Source organism: Otolemur garnettii, unplaced genomic scaffold, assembly GCF_000181295.1.
Source record: "Otolemur garnettii isolate 467f Iridium unplaced genomic scaffold, OtoGar3 scaffold00044, whole genome shotgun sequence".
NCBI lineage: Eukaryota > Metazoa > Chordata > Mammalia > Primates > Galagidae > Otolemur > Otolemur garnettii.
The window spans coordinates 7,739,566-7,755,057 of record NW_003852439.1 but is presented as its reverse complement, the minus strand read 5'-3'; the positions used below and the strand labels follow the sequence as shown (position 1 = coordinate 7,755,057).

Here is a 15,492-nt window from a genome sequence, read left to right as displayed (position 1 = left end):
GGCATTACAGCTCACAGCAACCTCCAACTCCTGGGCTCAAGCGAGTCTCCTGCCTCTGCCTCCCAAGTAACTGGGACCACAGGCGCCCGCCACAACGCCTGGCTATTTTTTGGTTGCAGCTGTCATTGTTGTTTTGGAGGGTCCGGGCTGGGGATTCGAACCCACCACCTTAGGTGTACGTGGCTGGCACCTTAGCCAGTTGAGCTATAGGCGCCAAGCCAGGGTAAGACTCTTACTACAAGTAGCATGTGTTATTTTTGTAACCAACAGTGGGATCAGGAGGCTTGAAAACTGAGATGGGGGAGAATGTCCCAGAGGAATATTTAGGGAAGAGGAAAGATGTATAGGTCTATGTGTAGTTATCTCATCTCTACATGGCCACAGAAGCTAATGCCACTTTACTATATAAGCTGCCATAGGCAAAAGCAAGTCTGCTGGCTCCACCCACACTTTTTCCAGGGCTATTATTTACTTTGAAAGGATTTGATATAAAGGACATGGGGCCAAAGGTGCTCCCCCTGATGTGGGACAGTTACATGGCCAGGTATGTGCAGGTCTCTGGTTCTAGGGCTCAGCAACAGTGAACCTGGCTGAGATTCAGATGCAGCTGATTCCAGTTTCTCCAGGTCTCCATGTAAAGCAGCACACATAGCCATGGGAGTGGCACAGTGAGCCTTCTATATACACGTGTGCCTTTATTGAAACTGGCTTGTCTGTGTGCAGCATGGGAGAGGTGTCTGTGCCATGGGCCATACAGAAGGGCCTGCTTTGTGTCAGTACATGGTCCTGATTCCCTTATTTTTAATAGATTAAAATCACCACACTGGCATTTTAATGAATTTTATTCTTCTTTTATATTCCTTATTTGTTTTAATTTCTCGTTGAGAACTCAAAAGGTTGTAGAAGACATTTTAAATTCTTTCTGTTGAGTTTTTCCTATTTATTTCACACTGTGGATTTTTGTTTCTCCCATGCATTTATGTATCTTTTCTTTTCTCACTCTCATTTCCCATCTTCCTTTATGTTCCCACTCCTAGTTGTTGTTCCAGAGAGGAGGCATGTATGATGCAGTTGTAAGTATAGACCCCCAACTCAGTTCTTTGTTTCCTTAACTTCGTAGTTTCCCAAGATCCTTTCCTTTCTTTACTGTAAGCTGCTATTATCAGTGTGCTGATGCTTTCTGCTTAGCTTGCATATGCTCTTTAAGGAGGTATCTTGGGAAGCCTGAGCAGCTTAGTGCCAGCTTTTTATTTGAGCAGAGTTCCTGGCATAGCTGCAGGGGAGTCTGTTAGGTCTGGTCCTGGCTTGGGCATATGAGGCAGATAGCTGTTTCCACTGGTCTTGGTGGCATAAGAAATACTTAGTTTATCTAGGTTGGCAATATAGGGGGTTTTATTAAACTTTAAAGTAGTAGTGAAGAAGAGCCATAAAGCATTTTATCCTTTACGGCTATCCATATTCAGATTATTTGCCTGCATTTAAATTCCTCAGGCTATTTTCTCCAGAGTTTCCTGGGCCTTCACATTTAAGCATGGTGGGGAGCGATGTCCACCAGTTCTCAGTTCCCAGCCCCTGCACTGTGTGACAGTGGCAAGTTGCTTTAGTCTGATGTGACATGGGGTAATCTGTCACTCCTTCATAGGGCTCTGAAGAGGACCAGCATGAGAGCCCAGGCAGGTGAACAGGGTGTGACGAATGATGAGAATCTGGGAGTGCTTACATTAGCACCACACCAAGGCCAATGTTGCTACAGGAAGTCATGCCAGAGCAGGGAGGAACTCTGTTGTTTTGGTACATATACATTTTCTGATAGTTAATACAGAATTAATGCACTTAATGCATAATTAGTCCAAATTCTTCAGCATTTATAATCTTGCATGGTGTGACCCATGAACTCTAAAGCCACCCTGGTCTGAAGTGTTAGGGCCTTTGTTTATGTTCTGTGCTGTGTCTGGGAAGCCCCCCTCCCAATCTCCAGTTGAGTCTGACAAATCCCACCAGTTTTTTTCAGGGTCTAGGTCTCCTCACTGAGGCTGCAGGTCAGCTTATAAAAAGAGTAGTGAGATGGAGGAGCCAGTGTGACTGAGCTGGGGAGACAGTTGCCAAAGTAACCCTTCTGGAAGTTACACGGAAGCAAGGCACAGTGGTGCACCTGCAGTTCCAGCTGGTTGGGAGGCTGAGAGGGGAGAATGACTTCAAGATGGGAGAATGATCAGGCTGTAGTGAACTCTGATCATTCCACTGTACTGTAGCCTGGGCAACAGAACAAGACCCATGTCTTAAAAGAAAAATGAGGCTGGGCATGGTGGCTCATGTCTATAATCCTAGCACTCAGGGAGGCAGAGACAGGTGGATTGCCTGAGCTCACGAGTTCAAGACCAGCCTGAGCAAGAGTGAGATCCCATCTCTACAGATAGCCAGGTGCTGTGGCAGGTGCCTATAGTCCCAGCTACTCAAGAGGCTGAGGCAGGAGGATCACTTGAGCCCAAGGGTTTGAGGTTGCTGTGAGCTATGACACAACAGCACTCTAGGGGTGACGAAGTGAGACTCTTGTCTCAAAAAAAAAAAAAAAAAAAGGCCCAGAATAGAAGCAGAAGAAGCAGATACAAGAACAATAACTTGCAGGGAAGGCTAGTCCAGGGAGGGTATGTCAGGATCCCCTTTACATGAGGAAGGTGTGTGTATGTCAGAGAGGTGAGAGCTGCAGAGAGAACGCAGGAGAGTGAGGTGGGGTTCTCCTCCTGACCCAGCAGGGAGGAAGGAGCCATGGTTAGGATGGGAGCCGTCAAAGGGGCATGTGGCACAGCAGTATCACCTTAGTTGCTGCTGTTTGAAGTATCAGATAGAAAAAGATCCCTAGCATACTGTGTGAGACTGTGCTGTCACACTAGGGCCTATGAGAATGCATCTTCCTCTCGTGTGCCTCTTTGGGGGAACACTATATTTGGCTAATGACAGACAGTATGGAGGATGAACAACTATTTCAGGTTATTGTTTTGGAAAATTCTACCTGAAATCATGCACCCATTACTTAATTTTAAGAGACCTTGGAGATAAGTACAAATGTCTGACTTGAACTATAGCTAGTAAAAAAAATTTTATAGCTGACAAAACCAAAGCTGGAGATGGGAACTGTTATAGCCATTTTTAACTGTTGAAAGTTTGATGTTAGTGGGTTAAAGGCTGAAGGATAAGTTCATGCTATCCATTACTTGAAACCAGACCCAAAAGCAGTGATAATTTCCGTTAACCCTAAGGGTTTCAGTGCCTGTGTCAGGGACTTTGTTGCCTGTTGCTGAGTATCTATGTCTATCTGCACATGGATTTTTTTCTCCCATAACTGACAAAAATCTAGAGGAAGGGACTCAGGTGTAACCATTTAGCTTTGCATGTAAATTGACAAACAAATCGGGCCTTTTTCAGCCTGGAGAAGGAGACAGAGAAGACAAGTCAGATTCTGGATACCAGCAGGTCCCCCAAATGGTGGCCAGGAGACCCCTGAGAGACTTTATCGGGCTGGAAGACTGTGACAAGCCCACTCAGGACGCCATGCTCAACTTTAGCTTCTTTGTCACCATTGGCGACATGGATGAAGCTTTCAAATCTATCAAACTCATCAAAAGGTGAGGATGATTCCATTTACTGAGATGTCAAAAGACGATAGCACACCTCTTAGAGTCTTTCCTTTCTTTATAACTTCCTTCTAAATAATATTTTTTAAAACTATTAACTCTTTTGTGACTGTGTTATGGTACATTTCATGATCTTTCCATTCAGTGAAATGCCATCAAGCTTGCAAGGCTAGGGTATGGTTGGTGCACTGTGCCACATGGCAAGGGCATTTGGGGAGGCGAAGCTGGGTGTGGGAGGCGGGTGAGCTGGCTTTTGGCCTTTACAGTGTTGGGAGCTTCTCAGGCAGTTATTAGATTGTTTTGGTTTATTTTAAAGTGTTCTGGATGCTTCCTAATCAAAAGTTCTTCGGTTGCTAAATATTTGTAATACCCATCCCTCTGGGAATAACTGCTCCTAAACAGAAAAGGTTTTGATAACTAAACACAAAAAACAGTAAGGTGAAACACAATTAAAATTGCTTTGAAGGAAGTGATCGATCAAATACTATCTGTGAGTACCACCTTCTTCTATGTTTGAAGAGAATTCATAAATTCCTCACAAGAGCATGTCACAGATTTTAATTTCCAAAAGACAAAGAAATTATTGAAGAATAAAACAGAAGTGGGAAAAGAGGATGTATAGTTAAGCTGCCTGCATTGAGCCCTCCCTCCCTCTTGTAGTAATGATTCCTGTCATACAAGGAAGTGCAGCCCAGCCCCCTGTCCTGCTTGAGACAGTGTGGCCAAACCTCCTTCATCTCCCCGGGAAGAGCCTTTCTCACACTGGCCATGCAAATGAGAGAACTTCTTGGCTTGAATGTGCTGGAAAGACTGTGTAGCACAGCATGGTCTGTCTCTGATTATTTCTGATTTTTTTTTTTTTTTGAGACAAGTTTCACTTTGTTGCCCTTGGTAGAGTACCATGGTGTCATAGCTCACAGCAACTTCAAACTCTTGGGCTCAGGTGATTCTGTTGCCTCAGCCTCCTGAGTACTTGGGACTACAGGCACCTGGCACAACATCCAGCCATTTTTAGAGGCAGGGGTCTCCCTGTGGCTCAGGCTGGTCTTAAACCTGTGAGCTCAAGCGATCCACCTGGCTCAGTCTCACAGCGTGCTAGGACTACAGGCATGAGCCACTGTGCTCGGCTGATTATTTTTCACTTAATATAAATGTGATTACAGACTGTAACTGACAAATGGCCAGTGTTAAAATTTTAGTGTACAGTTACATAGTCATGTATTATATATAATACGAGGAGAATTGTACAATGTCTCAAATAGTCCATTATTCTTTTAAAAAACAATTATTTTTAGCATATGATTAGAAATAAAAATCTCTTGTAGGAGATAAGTCAAGTGGGGGAAGCTAAAAGCCAACTGTTGGCATTGGTGTGCTGAAGTGCATCTGCAAATCCAATTTTCTAGTGTTCTGTGCCAGCTGTGCCAGGTGTGAAAGTTTGATGTTAGTAGGTCAAAGGCTGAAGGATTAGTTCATGCTATCCATTACTTGAAACCAGACCTAAAAGCGGTGATAATTTCCATCAACCCTAAGGGTTCAGTGCCTCTGGCAGGGACTTCGTTGCCTGGTGCAGAGTAATCTATGTCTGTCTGTACATGTAAGTGGTCAATATATAAGTGCATTTCAGTTACTGTCAGGTGAAGACAAATTCCTGGGACCACGTAGGCTTCAAAATCCAAATCAATCACCTTACGTTTACTGGAAGGTCAAAAGCAACAAAGCTGGGCATTTATTCAAGGAGGGGCATCCAGGTAGCCAGGCCCTAGGTTTTTATGGTACCCTCCGGCCCCAGTGTCAGTTTCCCCATCCTGCTGCCTCTGGGCAGATGTGCAGCTCTTAGTCAGAGATAGTGCCTGGGCTAGCATTGCACCATAGTTACACATATGGTCAGGCAGCTGGATTCTGGGTTCCAGGTTCCAGGTTCTCACCCCTGAGTCGTAGCTCTTAGATGTTTTCTTCATAGCCTGCAGAATTATAGCTTATAGACCTCTTATAGATTTAGGAGATTTGGAATTGCTGTTGTTATTTGAAATGAATGTGGGTCGTGGAGGCGTTTTGTAGCTTACCAAGCATTTAGCTAAAGATGGGGTAAAGATTTTGGAGGGCAAAAAGTAAATAAACCAATCTGTTTGAATTTTATTTAAATAGATTTCTTCCATCTTACTGTACTAGCTATTGACCTGCCATCACATGGCCACAGTTTTCAGAGTCTGTAGGGATAAGGACTCTGAGATCCAATTGAATGAAGACATAAGCAGAGGCAGGTGCTCCACTGAGTCTTTTAAAAGGTTATTTCAACCAAAATAAAAGCTTCTTTCAACCTTTAACATCAGCCTGAGAAAATTACAAAAAAATTGATCAAATTTTCTTCACTCATGTGGTAGTGTAGATGGACGAAACACAAGTTTCAGAGTTAAGAGATTTGTATTTATTTTAACTTAGAAAAAGAAAAATAGTTGGGAGTAAGACGTACACTATGAACATGCTTTCATCATAAAACCATTACTCTCTGGTTATGATTCTTACTCAAGTTATATCATGGCTATTTCAAGAAAATCTTCTTGGGTTTTCTGCTTTACCCAAGTAAACTATGACCAGGGATGCCCCTCCCAGCAGATGCAGAATAAATTAATCCCAACCACAGAGGAGAGCCTGGCAGCCACGCACTCTCACTCCAAGTCTCAGAGTCTGGTCTCCACCCTTCAGCATACACATGAAGCCACGTGTGCTGACCACATCAGGTATAGACATATTATACACACACACATATATATATACTTATATGTAACAGTAAAGGTACATGTGTATCATACATATGTGTACACATATGGGCTTAGCATGTGCCTCTGCACAATGACAGTGACTTGGAAGAAACCATCAGTTTCTAGGACCTTCTGTGATAATGGATCTTCACAGAGAGCCTGGAGGAGGGCAGCTCAGCACGGTGACTCCACATAGTCATTGTCCAGCCCACGGCGGAACCGCGCTGTGAGGGAGCGGCTGATGACAATCACCCTCGGTGCCATGCAGTCCTCTCTCCTGTGAAGAATGTTCCAGATGAGCATGGCTGCTGCCAGGGTGGCCAGAAGGCAGGCACCAATGTTCAGGTAGCAAGACCAGGACAGGTTAGTATATGGGCCGATTCTGTAGAAAGTCACCAGCCCAATGACCAAGACAAAACCTGCAAATGAAAGGGAAATATTTAGAGTCAGGGAAGAACTTCAGAAACTTGATTTAGAGCCCACACCAAAAGCAAATTCCATTCTTATTCCTAACCCTTTGTCTCCCCAGAATGAGGGCCAAACCTGTTTGATAGTGCGGTTACTTAGTGTTGCGCAGCCTTTTATTGAACCTTCTGTGAGCTCTTAGGACTTTTGGATCTGGTGGCTATGGAGGATGGTATGTGTCTGCATGATTCTGACACGAAGGCTGGACATGGTGGCCCATGCCTGTAAGTAATAGCACTTTGGAGGCCAAGGTGGGAGGATCACTTGAGCTTGGAAGTTGGAGACTGCAGTGATCTGTGATGACTGCACTCTAGTCTGTCTCTAAAAACAGAAAATTAAGATGTGGAATCATTCTGGGTGGCTCCAAGAGGAAATAGTTTAGTTAGGGTGTGTTGTTCTTGTGATCCTGCCATCAGGCCTTTGCTTCAGGTCAGCACTGACACTTGCAACAGCAACTCACTGCTCTTCCTGACCCCAGACAAACCCAGCATTAATTTTGTGTCAAATGTTCAGCTGAGCAGTTTGGCAGGTGCCTGTAGTCCCAGCTACTCAGGAGGCTGGGGCAGAAGGATTGCTTGAACCCAGGAGTCTGAGGTTGCTGTGAGTAATGATGACTCCATGATACTCTAGCCTGGGCAACAGAGTCAGACTCTTGTCTCAAAAAAAAAAAAAAAAGTATGTTAAATGTATCTCTGACTTTTGTAAATGCTTAATTCATTCAAAGTAAAAGCAAATACATATTTTCTATATCTTATCTAGAAATGACTCAGATTCGTATTTAACTTAGTCCAAATTTGTGTTCATAGGCGTTTTCATGGTCTTAGCTTTTTCTTTCAGAGGAGATAGAGATTTTCTTGTAAACATCAAGATGGCCTGAGTCTGCAGGCATAGGGAAAAGGGTAGAAAATGAGGTCAGAGGCTTTGTCAGACTCCTTTGGTGTGTTTGGTTTCTTTCCTCACTTCCAAGTGTATGCATCTAGCTCTAGAATGTCCACATTCCTCCTCTTCTATTCTGTCTCCTTCCCTGCCCTCCTCTTCTCTTTCCAAGTCTGAAACCAGAATAGGACAGGTGAGTCAGGAGCTCACCTTGGTCAACAAGGGCTTGTTCAACTTTCACTTAGTAGTTAATACCAGGCTCACTTCTCACTGTGGCATTTTTGTTATTGTTTGGAGGGGGGGGTTGTTTGTTTTGTTTCAGCTTTTTGGTATTTAATCTTTCTTAATTATTCTTGGCTAAAATTTTGAAAAGCCTATTTTTCCTTTTTCTTTTTAAGTATTTTTTTTTTCAAATTAATATGAAGGTACAGTTTTTAGGTTACATTATTCTCACTTCCAGGGTCAAGTTCCATTTGTAGAAGAACCCCTCACCCAGGGGGCTTGTTATACACCCTCACGATGAGCACTTTAGGTGAGATCCCCACCTCATGCCCTCTCTCCTGCCAGATGCCCACCCTTTCCCCCTCCCCCCAAACTGGACTATATTAATGTTTTATAGTTCTTATGAGCTTTATGTAATTGTTTATATATCAATTTCATATTAGTATGGAGTACATTGGATATTTATTTTTCTATTCTTGCGATTATTTTGTTTAGTTTTGTTTTGAGAATCTCTCTCTCACTGAGGCTAGAATGCTATGATGCCAAGCCTAGCTCACTACAACCTCCAACTCCTGGGCCCAAGAAATTCTGCTTCAACCTCCTGAGTAGCTGGAACTATAGGCACCTGCCACCACATCTGGCTAATTTTCTCTATTTCTAGTAGCAATGGTGGTCTTGCTTTGGTCAGGCTGCTCTTGAGCTCCTGGCCTGAAGTAAATCCTCTGGCCTTGGCCTCAGCCTCTGCCTCCTAAAGTGCTGAGATCACAGGTACCAGCCACGGAACCCAGCCATTTTATAGCTTTGTCTTTAAAGAGCTCTAAACACTTGATTTTATTAGTTCTTGCTATAGGAGAATCAATATTTTATGCTTTGAATCTATCACCTAGGGTAGCAGATCCCTGCTGTTTGTTAGAGATGTCAGTACTGAGTTGCAGGTCTTAATACGGCTAGAGGTCCAGTCTCCCAGGATGGAAGAGAGGCTGCCACTGTCCTGCTGCCTAGAGAGAGCTGTCCCAGTGGCCTGCTCCTTTTCTTCCTTCTGCAACCGAAGGACATACCCAAAGGTTGTTCAGGAAGCCTTAGGGCCAAGCTGGAGCCATGACCAATTAGAGTGAGGAGTTCTGCCCAGGCCCCAGCCCCCTACCCCTCTCCACCAGTGCCCCTACCTATCTATCAGGCTGACCTGCATGAGTCTGTTTCTTGTACACAAAGTGCCAGAGACTCTCTATAACTTGGGCCAGACCAGATCAAACTCTCTAGCCCCTCTCATATTCACTGCCTCTCTCCCAGGCTCTGTCCTCTCCCTGCCACTGTCCCTCCACCTGGCCTGCATGCTGACATCTGTCTATCTGTTCATGCTGGTCTCCTCACTCCCAGCGGCCTTCCCTGCCTGCCTCAGGAAGCCAAAGCACACATGTCCCTGTGTGGCCACAGAGGACAGGGCAGCACTGAGAGGGATAGGCAGAGATGCAGAGAGAGAGAGAGAGAGAGAGAGATAGGAACATAGAAAGACACAGAAATGGAGACACTTAGAGCACAGACACAGAGATAGAGATACAGAGAGTCAGAGACCTACAAAGGGAGACAGATACAGGGAGACAATGACACACATAGACACAGAAAGATAGAGACACAAAAAGTGAGAGATGGATAACAGGGTTGATTTCTGTCAACATCCAAGCAGTATCATCTTATCCGTACTGGGCCTTTGAGAAAGTGCGAATTAAACATTTATCAGCCACTATTTTGTCCTGAACAATGCCAATGACTAATTACTATGTTAATTGTTTATAATACTTGTGTAGTTTTTATACATAGAAAGCTCCCAGAAACTTCCATTCTATGAAGAATAACATTCTGTTGACAATGCACACTAACCAAAGGACACTTCTGACATTTCTCTACCAGGAAGGAGTGTATTCTCTGCTTACAGTTTTACGGTGTGAATTTTTGCATCAGTGGCATAAAGGAATTAGAGCCTATATTTTGTGTAATGAAAATGAAAATACTTTCAGCATTTGCTCTCATTTTTAATGATGATTTTGGGCACTTTTTGCCAGTCAAGGGAATTTGTCGTGTTTCAAGACGTGGCAGAGGTGGCATGGCAGGCAGAGTGGTTGCGTCGGTGGGCAATGTGGGATGCCAGTGTGCATCTGGGATGAGAGGTCAGGCAAGGGCTGCTGGCAGTGGACACAGTGAGAGCTTTGGATGGGGAGCTGAGGCCCAGGTGGGCAAGTGATACAAGACCAGAGACCAGTGTGGCCAGAGGAATTTACCTAGATAGCAGTGGCTGGCTTTTATCATGGATTCACTGTGAGGAAGAATGCAGTCCCATTATGTGGACTCAACTCCAATTCCACAACATCTTCCATCAAAATGGAATAGTGTAAAGGAATTGGACACCTTCCCTGGCCTCCAGGGAAAACATTGAGCAGGGCTGACCCCCTCACAGCTCTGCCATCTGAAGTGGGAATCAGTTTCTATCATGCATAGAGAGGACCTGGAGGTACTTTCACTGGAAGATGTTTACACGGAGATTTGTGAATCGTGAGACCCTGACTGGAAGAACGGATCCTAAACCTTTTGGAATGGACTAATAAGCGCTTGTTCACAGGGTTGGCAAAATTAGAAAGGGAGGAACAAGCACTGGCAGGAGTGCAAAGCAGGTGGAGCTGCCTTCACTAACAAGGGGCTCTGCTGACCACAATCACCCAGAAAACAGTGTGGAGTTACCGTGGGACCCACAGTCCCATACTCAGCAGAGTAACCGAATGAATCTCCTACACAATCCTGGCCTCAAATCAGCCACCTTTAAAATGCACGTCTGTAGTAGACAGACAAGCTTTGCACAGCCCAACAGTGGACAGCCATCCTGTGGGGAGGAGGAGCTGTGGGCAGATGGTGGGAGCCCTGTGTTACCAGGGTGTCTCAGAGATGTGGTGGCCCAGGAGGAAGTCAGGAAGTTGCGAGGGAACTTGCATATGGAACAGTTCATCTGTACACAGTTGAAATTGACTCAGCTTCACAGGATGCTTTTTAGGAAAATTCAGAACAGGAATAAAACTGTACGGAAAATATGAACATGACTGGTTCAGCACAGGAGAGCAGTCACCACTGGGGAGGAGAGAGGCTTCTCAGCTTCATCTTACTGTGGCAGTAACAATGAGTACGTGTTTTATTGGTTCCTTTGTGTATATATTTTACAATAAAACATCTTAAAAGAACTAATTTTAGATTCTTCAGCTAACAGACACTTCTTCTTCTGAAAGGCAGACATGACAGTGGAGCAGGTTTCTGTGGCTGTACTGCTTGGCCTTGACACACTTCTCCCACAGCTGCACCAGGATCTTTATAAAACACAGCATATCTCCACCATGCTTAAAACCTCCTCAAGGCTTCTCTGACTGGGACTCTGTACCTTGGCCTGGTGGCCTTACCTGGTGCCCGACACTTAAGCCTTCCCCATTTCTGTCACACTGTGGCTATGCTGGCCCCTTTGCACTCCTCTGAGCTGCCAGCGCTACCTACTCTTGGCACATTGCCAGCCCTCGGCTTAACTAGCTGAGAGAGAAAGAGCTCCTTCTTATCCCTGACTCTTCAGGGCCCAGCCCAGAGCATCCCTGCCTGCTTCACAGCACCTGGCCTACTCCAGCTGTCATCATTGCTGTCTACCCAAGCAGCCTCATCCTGCCCTCTCTGGAGGGCAGGCTCCCAGGGACTGAAACATAACCCATTGCCCCCAGGAAGGCTCTCTGCAGTTACTTGTTGAATGAGTAATTCCAAGCATGTCAAAGTAGATGTAAAACAGATTGGATGCAGTGCAGATCTGCAGGGGAGGAGGCGAGGGGACACCAACCTAAGCTTTTCAGTGACCAAACCCATCATAGGCATGGTAACCAGCTGGCCAGCCTTGCCTCAATGCTGCATGGGAGCTGGTGCCACTACCCTGGCATCTCACGCACTTGGTAGAAGGATACACTGATTAGCAAGGATGCGTTTGTCTTAGTTGCATGTGCCTGTGTTTAGTTATTCGGTGCCAGGGCCCTATGAGGCTTCAGCACAAATGCACACAGATGGCTAAGGTGCCATCAGCTTGTCCTTAGGGAACTGGCTTTCCTCTCTAGGGGATAAAGATGGAATTGTCACTGTGCCTAAGGGATGGGGAGTGAGGGAGAGGGCACATGCTCCCAGTGGTGGCATTTGTTAGAGTTTCCAGCACACAGAGAAGGCACTCCAAACTATAAATGAGAAGTGAAAATATTAAATCATGGAACAAATTCACAGAGCGTGTAGTAAAAGCAGCAGCCCAGCCTCCTAGCCCCAAGGCAGAGCTCTGCTGGGTGCCCTCTCCAGCAGTGGGAAAATGTGCAGTTCCTCTGCCTGCTGGCGTGGCAGCCACATGGGGCTGCTTAATTGTGTTGCTGTTCTATTGTTACTTATTTTCTTAAGTGCTTGTAGCAAATGAGTGTTAATTATTTTTTTCATTTTTTCATTTTATTTTTAATTATCATGGGTTCATAATAGTTGTATATATTTATAGGGGGCTGGATGTGGTGGCTCATGCCTGTAATCCTAGCACTATGGGAGACTAAAGTGGTAGGATCACTTAAAGTCAGGAGTTCGAGACCAACCTGAGCAAGAGGGAGACCCCATCTCTACCAAAAATAGAGAAAATTAGCTGTGCATCCTGGTGTGTATCTGTAATCCAAGTTACTCAGGAGGCTCAGGCAGGAGGATCACTTGAACCCAGGAGTCTGAGGTTGTTGTGAGTTGTAATGATGCCACTGCCCTCTGACCTGGGCAACAAAGCTAAATAACCCCCCTACTCCCAAAAAATTGTTGTATAAATATAGGGTAGATGTGATGTTTTGTTGTAGGCATATAATGTGTATTAAATTAGGGTAATTGGGGTATCCATCACCTCAGCCATTTATCATTCCAATTTCACTCTTTTAGTTATTTTAAAGTATTCTCTAACTTATTGTAGGATATAGTTGCTTTGTTGTACTGTCAAATATTGTTCATTCTATCTAATTGACTATATATATATATTTTTTTTTGAGACAGAGCCTCAAGCTGTCCCCCTGGGTAGAATGCCGTGGCATTACAGCTCACAGCAACCTCCAACTCCTGGGCTCAAGCGAGTCTCTTGCCTCCGCCTCCCAAGTAGCTGGGACCACGGGCGCCCGCCACAACGCCCGACTATTTTTTGATTGCAGCCGTCATTATTGTTTGGCAGGTCCGGGCTGGGGATTCGAACCCGCCACCTTAGGTGTACGTGGCTGGCGCCTTAGCCGGTTGAGCTATAGGTGCCGAGCCGACTATATTTTTATATCCATGAGCCATCCCCACTTTATCCCCCTACCCTGCTAACCTTCCAGCCTCTGGTAACCATAATTCTGTATATCCATGAGATCAATTTTTTAAATATTTAGTTCTCACATGAACATATGAGATTTGTCTTTCTGTGTTTGGCTTATTTCACTTAAAATAATGTTCTTCGGCTCGGCGCCTATAGCTCAACTGGCTAAGGCGCCAGCCACGTACACCTAAGGTGGCGGGTTCGAATCCCTAGCCCGAACCCGCCAAACAACAATGATGGCTGCAACCAAAAAAAAAATAGCCGGGCGTTGTGGCGGGCGCCTGTGGTCCCAGCTACTTGGGAGGTGGAGGCAAGAGACTCGCTTGAGCCCAGGAGTTGGAGGTTGCTGTGAGCAGTGAAGCCATAGCACTCTACCCAGGGGGACAGCTTGAGGCTCTGTCTCAAAAAAAAAAAAAATAATGTTCTTCAGTTCCACCCACATTATTGCAAATGGCAGGATTTTATTCTTTTTGTGGCTGTATGATACTCCATTGCATATAAGTACCACAATTTTTTTACCCATTTATTTGTTGATAGTCACTTAGGTTGTTTCCAAATCGTAGCTATTGTGACTAGTGCTGAGGTACATGTGGGAGTGCAGGTATCTTTTACATGTGCTGAAATTTCCTCCTTTAGATATATGCTCAGCCGTGGGATTGTTGAGTCGTAGGGTAGTTCTATTTTTAGGTTTTTGAGGAACCTCCATTACTGTTCTCTGCAATGAAGTACCAGTATCCTTGCCTGCATTCATTATTACCTATCTTTTTGATAAAAGTTATTTTCACTTTCTCATTGACATTTTGATTTGCATTTCACTGATAACTAATGATGTTGAGTATGTTTTTGTGTACTTGACCATTTGTATGTCTTCCTTTGAGAAATGTCTATTCAGATCTTTTGTGCATTTTTAATTGGATTATTTGGTTTTTTTACTTTTGAGTTTTTAGAGCTCCTTACATATTCTAGTTATTAATCCCTTGTCAGATAGGAATATTTTCTCCCATTCTGTGGGTTGTCTCTCCACTTTGATGATTGTTTCCTTTGCTGTCCAGAAGCTTCTTAGCTTAATGTGATCCCATTTGTCCAGTTTTGTTTTGGTTGCCTGTGATTTGGGCTATTTCTCAAGAAGTCCTTGCCCCAGCCAATGTCCTAAAGCACTTTCCCAATGTTTTCTTTTAGTAGTTTCATATTCTCAGATCTTAGATTTAAGTCTCTCATCCAGGCTTGGCACCTGTAGCTCAGTGGTTAGGGCGCCAGCCACATGCATCCAGCCCCAACCTGCTAAACAACAATGACAACTAACAAAAAAAAAAAAAATAGCCAGGTGTTGTGCCCGGTACCTGTAGTCCCAGCTACTTGGGAGACTGAGGCAAGAGAATCACTTAAGCACAAGAGTTTGAGGTTGCTGTGAGCTGTGATGCCACAGCATTCTACTGAGGACAACATAATAAGACTTTGTCTCAAAAAAAAAGTCTCTCATCCATTTTTATTCAATTTTTGTATATGGAGAGAGATAAGGGTCAGATGAAACTAGATGTCCAGTTTTCCCGGCACCATTTTTTGAAGAGAGTATACTTTCCCGTATTGTTCTTGGCACCTTTGTAGAAGAAAAGTTTAGTATAAATGTGTAGATTTATTTCTGGGTTCTCTATTGTGCTTAATGATTTTCTTAGGATCAGTATCATATGCTTTTGAAAATAGAGTAGGCTCTTTTAACCATTTATTACTTTACCTCCTATGGTTAGCTAGTGTATTGCTTACCACGCACACAAATTCAAGGTTCAGAGCTATATCTGCTTCTGAGAACACTTTTTTTGAAACAGAGTCTCACTCTGTCACCCTGGGTAGAGTGCCATGGAATCATAGCTCACAGCAACCTCAAACTCTTAGGCTCAAGTGATCCACCTGCCTCTGCCTCCCAAGTAGCTGGGACTGCAGCTGTCTACCAAGACATCCAGCTAGTTTTTCTGTTTTTTGTTTTTTATTTTTTTTGGCTGGGGCAGGGTTTGAACCTGCCACCTCCGGCATATAGGGCCGGCGCCCTACCCTTTTGAGCCACAAGGGCCACCCCAGCTTTTCTGTTTTTAGTAGAGATGGGATCTCACTCTTGTTCAGGATGGTCTCGAACTCTTGAGCTCAAACCATCCACCCACCTCAGCCTCCCAATATGCTG

The 15,492-nt window shown here is 44.5% G+C and overlaps 2 protein-coding genes across 2 annotated transcripts in view; one reads left to right on the top strand and one right to left on the bottom strand.

The window, feature by feature from the left end:
• IFT140 (intraflagellar transport 140) overlaps positions 1–3,627 on the top strand; it is a 51,269-nt gene extending 47,642 nt beyond the window's left edge. The window contains exon 18 of the mRNA XM_023513799.1: positions 3,424–3,627. Coding sequence (XP_023369567.1) covers positions 3,424–3,627 — 204 coding nt within the window. The remainder of the gene's footprint in view (positions 1–3,423) is intronic.
• Positions 3,628–6,042: 2,415 nt separating this feature from the next.
• TMEM204 (transmembrane protein 204) overlaps positions 6,043–15,492 on the bottom strand; it is a 24,398-nt gene continuing 14,948 nt past the window's right edge. Inside the window, exon 3 of the mRNA XM_003790773.3 lies at positions 6,043–6,813. Within this exon, the coding sequence (XP_003790821.1) occupies positions 6,569–6,813 (245 nt within the window). The 3' untranslated portion in view covers positions 6,043–6,568. The remainder of the gene's footprint in view (positions 6,814–15,492) is intronic.